General features: G+C 37.8%; 1 protein-coding gene across 1 annotated transcript; it reads left to right on the forward strand.

The window, feature by feature from the left end:
- The first annotated feature begins 3,310 nt into the window (after positions 1 to 3,310).
- LOC126719728 (uncharacterized) lies at positions 3,311 to 3,897 on the forward strand. The gene is made up of 2 exons (XM_050422256.1): positions 3,311 to 3,619; positions 3,688 to 3,897. Exons 1-2 carry the CDS (start codon positions 3,311 to 3,313, stop codon positions 3,895 to 3,897), a joined length of 519 nt encoding a protein of 172 aa, XP_050278213.1.
- Positions 3,898 to 11,637: the final 7,740 nt, after the last annotated feature.

Here is an 11,637-nt window from a genome sequence, read left to right on the forward strand (position 1 = left end):
AAGGTGTGCCTATCATCAAGGCCCAAGCCATGACACTGACAGGTGTTATAATCTTCATCATGCAATTCAAGATTTAATACACACCAAGGTGATTGCACCACCTACAAGGCCTAATGTCACCAACAATCTCTTGCCCAACCACAATTTTGGGAGAGGACCAAGGATTAACTGTTTGATTTCCGAGGAGGAAGGAGAAGAGGATTCGTTTGAATTGATTTATGACCTACCCAAATGCTTTATGATGACTTGGGAAGAGCTAATGGGCCAGACATCTATAGCAGGATACAATATATAGAGTGAAGATATTGCAGAAATCCCAAATTACCCAACATTCACATATTGGAGGAAACACTTTAAACCCCAATCAAATAACCCAGCATCCACATATGGAGGGAGACACTTCAAAGGCCAATCAAATAATCCGACATCCGCATATGGGGGGAGACACTTCAAACCCCAATCAGATGACCCAACATCCACATATGGGGGGAAACACTTCAAACCCCAAGACACTAAATCAAATGACCCATCAAAAATCGTCTACATCACAAGGATAGGAGACACTTCAAGCCCCCACATCTGGAGACAGACAGCCTAGTAGAAGCCCTAAACAAGGTAACCCAACACCCAATGAAGAGGATGAGGTCCTTAAGTAGCTGCAAAAGACCTAAGCCAACATATCCTTATTGGATTTACTCATGGCTTCATACAAGCACCGCCAAAATCTGGTGGACCATCTCAATCAAATCCATGTCCCTACAACCACTACTTCTCAAGATTTGAATGCTATGATTGGGTCTATAAGTAGGGACCTTACTATTTCCTACTCTGACTAAGAAGCGGAAGTGCCATAATGACCCATTGCACATTACTATAGATGCCAAAGGCAAGAGGATACCAGTGGTTTTAATTGATGATGGAAGTGCTTTGAATGTGTGTCCTTTAAAAACCGCAAGTTGCCTAGGTTTGAGTATTGAAGATTTTGTGCCATCTGATCAGCATGTGAGAGCATATGACAACAGCAAAAGGGAAGTTTTGGGGACAGTTATGCTGGAGCTCACCATGGGGCCAATGATTAAAAAAAAAACAGAATTTCAAGTACTGAATATAGCTTCATGCTTCAACATGCTTCTTGGGCGACCATAGATTCATCATATAGAGGTCGTGCCTTCATCCCTGTACCAAAAGGTTCAATTTCCACATGAAGGAGCTATAGTTACTATATATGGTGACACTTTAACAATACCAAAGCCTATTTTTGGTATCGATTTTGAGAAGGAGCCAGTAACCTAGATGGCTTTGAGATTGAGAAGCTTGGTTTTGAAAGAAGGGTAGAAGAGGTTGAAAAGATCCCTATGGACTTCGATCCCTATTGATGTACATGAAATATATACAATAAAGTACTCACATATCTACATATTTAGCTTTACTTTTATGTTATTTTGTGACTAATTATATAATATCTTTGTGTTGTAGGTAACAAGGGTTTTACATGCAAAGTGGGGCTAGGCCAATTGAATCAAGCCAACTTACATCCAGCCAGGCATGAATTCAAGAAAAGACCAACCCAATAAAATTTAAGTCCAATTGGAGCAAGGAATTAAAGGAAATTTGCTCCAAATCCAAGTCCAATTCGGATTAGGATTCCAGACTACACATCAGTTAGTATTTTTGGCATAACTTTCGGCTCAGATGTCCAATCGAGATGATTCAAGTTGGGCTGGAACGTTAACTTAAAGGGCTACAACTTTGTAGTTTACCAAAAGTCCAAATTCTGACGTTAAATGGGCCAAAATAGTCGGTTAAGTGAAGCCTAAAAATCTGGGATTTTCTCCAAACGAGAATTCAACTTGTAATAGGATTCCTTGACCTATTTAAGGGCTCTTTAGGGCAAAACTCAGGGAGTGCTAGGGCTGAGGGCTGAATGTATAGAGAGTGCGGCTATTTCTTCGGTTTTCTTCCATGACAGTTAGTTTTGTTTTATTTGTCTAGTTTAATGTTTAGTATTTTATTTTTGTGTTTTCTTTCAATTACTATGAGTAGCTAAATTTATAATTAGGGTTGAGGATGAAACCTTGTTAAGGATTATTAGTAATATTTATGTGATTTGATTTTTCTCACAATAATTGTTCTTTAATGATTTAAATTGTTCTTGCTTCATATCAATTGACTAAGATGAGATTCTAGATATGAGTTCAATCATGTTTTTCTCATGATTTAGGATTTGTCTTAATTAATTGAATGCTTGGTTTATTAATTCTTGATTATAAAATCGGATATATCTTGTAATTTGTTTGACTACGGATACAATTTATGATTTGATTTTATACTTAAGAAGCGAAGAAGAACATGCTTTTGATTTTTAAAATAAGGGTTTAAATGATGATATTTTCCATGATAACAAGATTGATTTCTAGATTATCATGTAGTGAGTTGGGAAAAATTAATGATCATAAATATATGCTAATATGACTTACAAGGCGGATTCCAAAACCTTAATTCCTTTCTCTTGATTGTTTACATCTTTTTATTGCTTTATATATTTTTCTTAGTTTAATTATTTGCTTAATTTTATTATTTGCTTAGTTTATATTATTGCAACCAACCAATTTTTATTTAAACTAGATTAGGATTAATTTGGTTAAGGTTTAATTAATTTTCCTACATTCATACAAGTCCCTGTGGGTTCGACCTCGTTCTTGTCCAACTATACTTCGGTACGGTTCGTACACTTGCGAGTATTTTAAAATTTCACAACACCTATAGCAACAACAATGTGGTAGAAATGATGAGAAAGATGAGTTATTTTACAGGGATGAATCTAGGGAAGACTGTGAAAGAGGCAGTTGTTCGAGTCTTGACAATTCCCACGGCCACACCACCTTTTAGGTTAGGTTACAAACCTTCAGATGATGATTTATTAGAGTTGGAGTTGGAGTTGAGGAGGATGGACCGCGCAAAGACTAAAGAAAAGGGACTTCCTAGTTCCCTAGAACCCTTAAAGCCATACACTCTTACACTGAATGGAAAGTTTGTCAAAGCTGGAGATAGTCAACATTACTGGGGATTTCCTGAACTGAGATATGATCCTGAATCGAAAATGGTGCCCGGATTTGAATTATTCCTTGATTGTAATTATAAGCTTCCAAAACTGAAGGAGGAAAATACAAATTGGGTCCCAAATAATTGGGCAAATTACATGGATCTTGATGTAATGACTACCCTATTGGGAGATGCTATCTTTAACATAGAAGAGGAACAATACTGGGAAGCATGCTAACACGCATTGAAGAGCCCTTATGAGGCAAGAATGGATGATGAAGATGATGAAGGGGGAGAAGGCCCTAGTGATGATGATGAAGATACCGGCAGTAAAGATGATAATAATGGTGACAGCAATAGTGATGATAGTGAAAACAGTGATGGTGGAGACCATAACAGTGATGGAAATGATAGTGAAGGAAGTAATAGTGAAGACTATGATAGCCGAGATAGTGGCAATGATAGGGGTGAACCCCCTAGTGATAAAGAGGACGAAGATGCGGGAGCCTTCTATGAAGACAATTTTGATGATGATGTGGACTATTATAATGAAGACATAGAAGATGATGCAAAAGCTGTAAGTGACCTTTGGATTGGAGTTGCATTACAGATGCCAGTTCAAAATCTGGCCCTTGATATGATAAGCATGGTAGGGAGATTCCAGAGCTTGGTTCATTTCATAATTCAGAGTTTGGCTTATTAACTGCATACATTGATGAAGAAGATGACATAGATGCAAGATTGGAGACACTGGGTAGAAATCTAATGATCTATAGCTTAAAAAACTTAACTTTGGAGGATTTTGAAGGGGAAGATGAGAGAATGGAGGGAAGCGAATTAGAGTACTTCCCCTAATATGTCCGCCCAAGCAACAAAGGGAGGCAAGATTTATTTGGGGAATGGATGGACAGTATAGAGCACCTAGATGGCTATGCATTTGACAAGCTTGTAGATATGGAAGTTGATGGTGAAAGCCCAAATTATATGGATGAAGACCCCGGAGTGTTGATGCTAAAGGAAGAAGGAACTCACTGGGAGCTAGTTGCCATTGTTGAAGCCAAAATTAAGTTGAAGAACTGGGCATGGGAGGGAGCTGCCCACCCTAGAGAAGATCAAGGCCACCGAACCATTTACTCTTGCGAAAAACATTGTTTCTATCTCTGCTAGTATTGTTATTCTTGTTGAGTTTGTTTGTGATCGTGTTTCTATTCCTATAGAGTCCATTCCTATTAAGTTTGTTAAGAATTCTACTCCTTATAATATAATTTCTGCTTCTACTTATTTGTTTTCTTTAAATATGTTTATTTTAGAAATTAATAAAGAAACTTTTAATATTGAGGAATTAAAACAAGGACATGTAGAACCTATAAAGGAAGAAACCCAATCTATTAACTTGGGAATTGATGATGAATCTAAGATAGTCTAAATTGGTAATACCTTAACTTCCTATGAGAAGGATGCATTCGTCACACTACTGAAGGAATTTAAAGAGGTGTTTGCATGGTTATATGAGGATATGCCCGGGATTGATACAAATATAGTGCAACATTGCATTTCTACATACCTAGCCATAAAGCCAGTTAAACAGAAGTTATGAAGGATAAAGCCAGAGAGGACTCTCAAGATCAAGGAAGAAGTTGAGAAACAGTACAATGTGGGATTCTTGAGGGTGGTAAATTACCCAGGATGGTTAGTTAATGTGGTTCTAGTATCAAAGAAGGACGGGAAGGTGAAAATTTGTGTAGACTTTAGAGGCCTTAATAAGGCCAACTCGAAGGATGATCTTCCCTTGCCTCATATTGATATCTTGGTTGATAATATGGCTGGACATGCATTGCTGTCATTCATGGATGGCTTTTCGGGATACAATCAAGTAAAGATGGCTCCAGAAGACATGGAGAAGACATCCTTTATTACTCCATAGGGGACCTATTGCTACAAGGTCATGCCATTTGGCCTTAAGAATGCTAGTGTCACTTACCAATGGGCAACCACTACTCTGTTCCATGATTTGATACACAAAGAAGTAGAATTTTATGTGGATGGCATGATAGTGATGTCCAAAGACTGTGAAGGGTACATACCGGCTTTATGGAAGTTCTTTGAGGGAATCCGATTTTATAAGTTGTGGTTGAATTCGAAGAAGTGCACTTTCAACGTGACATCCGGAAAATTGTTGGGGTTTATGGTAAGTTAGAGAGGAATTGAAGTAGATCCTGAGAAGGTCAAAGAAATTGTAGAAATGAAGCCTCCAAGGATTGAGAAGGAGATCTAAGGGTTTTTAGGGAGGATACAATACATAAGCAGGTTCATAGCCCAACTTACCATGACATGTGAACCACTTTTTGCGATTGATTAAGAAAGAAGTTCCCACTGTATGGAATGAACAATGTAAAGAAGCCTTTGAGAAGATTAAGAGTTATTTGATGAAGCCACCAATATTGGTTCCACTGGTGCCTGAGAAGCCATTATTGTTATATCTCATAACCAAAGATACAACAAAGGGGATTTGCTTGCTCAATATTTAGAGGAATCTAGAAAAGAGAATGCAATTTATTATATTAGCAAGAATATGTTGGCTTATGAAGAGAAGTATACAGCACTTGAGAAGACATGTGTAGCACTTGTATGGGCTACCTAAAAACTCAGACATTACATGCTTGCTTTCAAGGTCTTGTTCATAGCTAGAATGAACCCTTTGAAGTATCTAATGGAGAAGCTAGTACAAGATGAGAAGACAACTAAATGGGTTTTGCTTTTTTTAGAATTTAATATCAAATATGTGACTCAAAAGTCTATAAAGGGGAGAACAATTGCCTTTCACTTAGCTCATTATTCACCTGAAGAAGCCGAAGAAATCCAAGGGGACTTTCCAGATGAAGATATTATGGGGATAGGGTTAGAATCATGGAAGATGTATTTTGATAGAGCAACTAATCAGAATGGAAGTGGCCTTGGAGTTCTCCTAATTTCTCCAAAAGGGACACATATCCCATTCTCTAGTAGGCTCAACTTTCCTGCAACTAATAACGCCACAGAATATGAGGCTTGCATTATTGGATTACAAGCAGCCCATAGTCTTGGAGTGGAAGAGTTGGAAGTGTATAGTGACTTAGCCTTGATAATTTATTAGATTCAGAATAGGTGGAAGATTAAGGAAGGAAAGCTAGTGCCTTATTATGAATGTCTTCAAAACTTAGCATCAAAGTTCAGAAAGATTCGATACCAATATGTGCCAAGAATGCAGAATCAAATTGCAGATGCTTTAGCAACAATGGTATCCATGATGGATGGGCCCAAGGAAGACCAAGCTTGGCCGATAGTGGTAGAACAAAAAGAAGAGCCTGCTTATTGCATGTCTAGAGAAGGAGACAGAGAAATAATTTACAGTACCTCAAGGAGGGGACAAACCCGAAGTTTGTAGATAAGAATGACCAAATGACTATCCAGAGATTATCCACTAATTACATTATTTGTAGTGAAAGGCTGTATAGAAGATTGTATGATGGAATTCATCTCCTTTGTGTTACTACTAAGGAAGCACAACAAATAATTGAGAAAGTCCATGAGTCACATATGAATGCACACATGTTGTCACGAAAGATAATGAAACAAGGTTATTATTGGACTATTATGGAGGCAGATTGTGCAGCTCATGTTCAGAAATGTCACCAGTGCCAAGTCTATGGAGATCTGAAGCACATGCCGCCGATGCCATTACATATAATGACTTCACCATGACCGTTCTCTACATGGGGAATAGATATTATTTGGAAGATTCACCCAACTACATCAAATGGTCATAAATTCGTATTGGTAGCTATTGATTATTTCACTAAATAGATGGAAGCTACCGCGTATAGGGTATTGAACTCGAAGAAAGTTGCTCAGTTTATTCAGATTAATATCATCTGCTGATATGGGGTACCACATGAAATTATCTTAGATAACGGGCTGCACTTCAAGGGAGAAACAAAGAAGCTACTTTAAGAGTTCAAAATTCGGCACCACAAATCATCACCCTATCGTCCTCAGACGAATGGAGCAATTAAGGTTGCAAACAAGAACATAGGGTGGATTTTGAAGAAGAGCATGAAGAACTACAGGTATTGGCATTTACAGTTGCCCTATGCACTTTGGGGATACAGGACATCAATTCGGTCATCCACAGGAGGCACTCCTTATTCATTGGTGTATGGGATGGAGGTAGTCCTTCCCATTGAAATGGGTGTTCGTTCATTGAGAACAGTATTGGAGAGTGAAATCCCTGAAGTAGATTGGTTGCAGAGTAGGTATGACCAATTATGCATGATAGATGAGAAGAGGCTCAAGGCCTTGTATCACATTCAAGGTTACCAGAGGAGACTAAGAAAAGTCTTTGACAAGAAAGTGAGAGCTAAAGATTTGAAGACAAGAGATCTAGTGCTGAAGGAGATTCGAGCCTCGATTCAGGAAACAAATGGAAAATTTAAGCAAAATTGGGCAAGTCCATGTATCATTAAGCAGATGTACTCAAGGGGAGCAGTAAGGTTAATGGACTTAGACACAAATCCTTTCACTGAGCCAACTAATATGGATCAATTGAAGAAATACCACATTTGAGGTGGTAGTCTAATGAATGGCCACATTTGAAGTGGTTTTAGATTATGTCATTTTCTTTCCTAAGTTCGTTAAAAAAATAAAAAAGTGAGAGAGCCTGCTAGGTTGAAAATTCGAAAGGGCGGCCTAAGCAAAAATTAAGGCAAATAAAATGAACTACATGATGACATGATCCTTCTACTAAGGAGGTACGTAGGCAACCATATATTGGTCCGGTCTGAACTCACCCAAACCCACCATTCACACATCAAGTATTTAAGAAATTTTTTTGCCAAGATTCAACTATTCCATTAACACAAACCATGCCATTACATAAACCTTAAACCCAAACATAAACCAAACAAAGCAAACCCTAAATAGAACCCTGAAGCCGAAAGTCCTAAATAATTCCTAAAGCTAAAAGTTTCAAACTAACTTCTTAAATAAACATGTTCATAGCCAAAAATAAAAGAATCAAGTTTTCTTTAGCTTTTTCTTCTTTGATTGTTCATTAGTTCCATCTATAGTAAGTGACCCTTAGTCTCTATCCCTTCTTTTGAACTCGTAGTTGTTATCCTCTTGCTCGCTTTTGCTATCTTCAAGAAACTGTTTCCTCATAGAAGCTATGTCAATCTCTTTATCCCTAATCTTTCCCACAAGCTAGTTAGTGTATTCCACGGTCATTTTGTGAAAGTAAACCTTAACAAAAGATTGATCTACTGGGTCAGCCATTTCCAAGCCTAATAGCATGTTCCTTACAAAAGTAGGAGTTGTGTCCACAAGAAAAAAATGTTTTCTTCCTCTACCACCGGGCATCCCTTGTTCATACTGGAATTACTTGAAGAGTTTATCAGCCTTATAGAAATTTGTCCTTCTTAAGCCAACCAAGAAGATATGATCTACTCTTGGAGATCGCAACAAAGGGGGTGGGCACTTCCACCAATAACAATCCCAGTAGATTGAGATATTGGATTTCTTGCCCAAAATTTTACCCAATCACTTTTAGTCTGACACTTGGTCTTGAGGACAGCCTCACTAGGGAAATTACTAGGACCATAATTGGCAACAGTGGGTGTAGTTATCATGTCCAGTCTCTCCATCAACCATATCTATAAAGTCAAGGGACTCCTGAGGAATGGTTGTGATTCTCCAATAAGAAATACAGAGTCCAGCCCTAAAAGAGTTTTTGCCAAAATCAAAGAAGCAGGGTTATCACCATCCCTCACTTGACTCACAATTCCTATGACTCAAGCATCTACAAAGCTAGGTCTTCCTAAGCAAGGCAAGAATTCTCCCATGAAGCAGAGAACTAAACCAAAATTTTTCTACATGTTGTTAGATAGACCAATAGTACGTTTATCACTAGGCCTTATAACAACTGCATGAAGATTCACCATATGGCTTTCAATCATACTACTGGTAATTGAAGTAGAAAGGCCTAGGGCGTTAGATAAAATCTCCCTATGCTTGGGATCATAGGAAACTGCTATAGACTTTTTGCCAAACTCATAACCCAGAATAGCAGAAAATTCCTCAATTGTAGGACAAAGTTCAGTAGTGTTAAACAAGAATACATGGTCCTCAATATCCCAGAATTTCACAGCGGCACAGAGAAAATCCCACTTGATCTTGACATTCCTTAGGTCCTTGATCCCCTTTAGCTTGAAGGTAGTGAAATTGATCTTGGTAACAAAATCAAAGCTACAAACCCATCTATTGATATCAGGTGTGATTGAATGAGGAATGTTTTGATTGTTAGCCATGAATAATTCTTGTATGTGATTGCTAATTTCTTGATAGCTTTGATGTAGAGATTTGTTTACAGGTTTAATGCTAAGATAGGCTCTGCTAATCTCTAACCATGTTTAAATAAGTTCTGAGAGTTTGAAGTTGATTGGGGAAGTGTTTCATAGTCCGAAACGGATAAAAATATGTTTCAAAAAAATAAGAAGAGGAAAATGCATAAAAAATGCGAAAAGTCGGGGTAAAATTACGTGTGCCAATCGGCACTCCAAGAGTGTTGACTGGCACCCAGTCCCCCTGCGGGAATTTCGGCTTATTTTGTGTTTTTGGGCACCTTTTTTGGTCCATTTTGGCCTTATTCTTCATTCCAAAAAGCAGTTGTGCAATAAAATTTCTCCAAAAATTCACATTGATTTTTAAACTGGGGCATTTGAGCATGCCTCGTTCATTTTTCACAAAAAAAATCATCATCATCATTTGTTTCAAAAAAAAAAAAAAAAGAGAGAGAGAAGGGAGAAGAGAAATTAACCAACTCAAAATTTTCAAAATCATGCATTCATTTTCTAAACTAGGGGCATTCAGCCATGCCTTATCTCCTTTTCTAAAAAAAATCAAATCAATCATCTTTTTTCCCAAAAAAAAAAACTTTTTTCCTAAAGAAATCACCATGCATAAATTTCCAAACTAGGGGCATTCGACTATGCCTCATTTAGGTGAGTACAATCACATCAAAATTGGTCAGATAAGTTCAAATTGTACTCTACAAAGCTTTATCTGGTGAATTCTAAACTTGTCTCATCAAAATCCTAGTAGGGCTAAAGTCATCTAAGGACAAGGAGCTAAAAGAGGAAATTAATACAAATTGTTTGACTAAGGAATATTTTGTCTCTTCCAGGAAAATTAAAACACAAGTCAAGCATCATTCAGACTTTGAGTCCGCCTATGGGAAGATCTTCTAGACCCACCCCTAGAAGAACCACCCTTTGTGTCTCCTTCTCGCTCTTGACTTGCATAAAGCCAAGATTCTTGTTGCCTATTTTGAAATTCAAGGTTTCTGATTCTTTCTTCCAAAGATCTTGTGTTGGCCTTAGCATTCACCATTCAATTGCACTGCAAAATCATCAAAGACAAGCGTTAAGTTCATTACTATGAAGCCTAGAAAAAGACAATAAAGAAGTGTCATCTTTTACCCAATTCACTTCATTAAGCACATGTTGGGAAGATTACGTGCGTGCCACCAGCTGCAAACTTCCAATCATTTGCATGCTTTCCTCCATAAGATTAACACCCACTAGAGCATAAGGCCACAAGTTTAGAAATAGCTAGGTAAACAGAGAATGAGACGAGAGACCAAAGGGTTTTGAAATGTACCAGGCCAGTCCAAGCGATGTTCAAGGTATACTCCGGCCGATCTAGATCCATAGAGCTGTAAGATCCATCAGAATTCATTATCTTGTATTGTCATGTTGGAAAATTGGGATATGTCTTCGTGAAAGAAGTAGGAGGACCACTAGGATGCAACATTCAGACATTTTGACAAAGGGAAAAATGAAAAAAATGATGCAAATTAATTTGGAAAAGAAAGAAGTTTACTGATGCTCCTGAGATGTCAGCCAAGCAACCCTATAAGTGAGCCTTGACAAATTTAATGAAGTCTCTTGATGTACCAGGAACAACAAGGCCGATTTGAGCACAAGCTATTTCTTTGTTACTCAGAAGGTTTGCCAACCGGATAGAAGGACAAGGATGGGCAGGAATCGTGCCAGGAGGATATACATGGTGAACCTGTGGAAGCACCTGATCTCCAAGATACCAGTATCTACCTTGGCCACATTCAAACAAGACCTGATGCTCATTCAACTCCTGAGCCCATACACATTCATCATGCTCCATACATCTTAGCCAAGGGTTTAAGGACATCTAAACATCACAAAGAACCCAAAAAAAAAAAAAATCACAAAAAATCCAAAACGAAAAGAGATGCCATACCCACAAAAAAAAAAAAAAAAAAAAGACCTAAAAAAAAAAATCACCTCATCGGCATCTAAGCCATCAATCACCATTCACCATTCACCAAGCTTACAAAGAACGCTTGGGGGGCATTGATAGACGACACTTAGGCAACCAACAAAGGAACTTTAAAAACATATCATCAATATCTTCCAAAAGTTGTGGACCAACCCTAAAATATTCGTACATCCAAACCTAAAAAAATATCAGCACACATCAATAACAACACAAATAACCTTTGCAAAATACACCCAACCAAGAATT

This window comes from Quercus robur, chromosome 3 (genome assembly GCF_932294415.1).
Source record: "Quercus robur chromosome 3, dhQueRobu3.1, whole genome shotgun sequence".
NCBI classification, from domain to species: Eukaryota; Viridiplantae; Streptophyta; class Magnoliopsida; order Fagales; family Fagaceae; genus Quercus; species Quercus robur.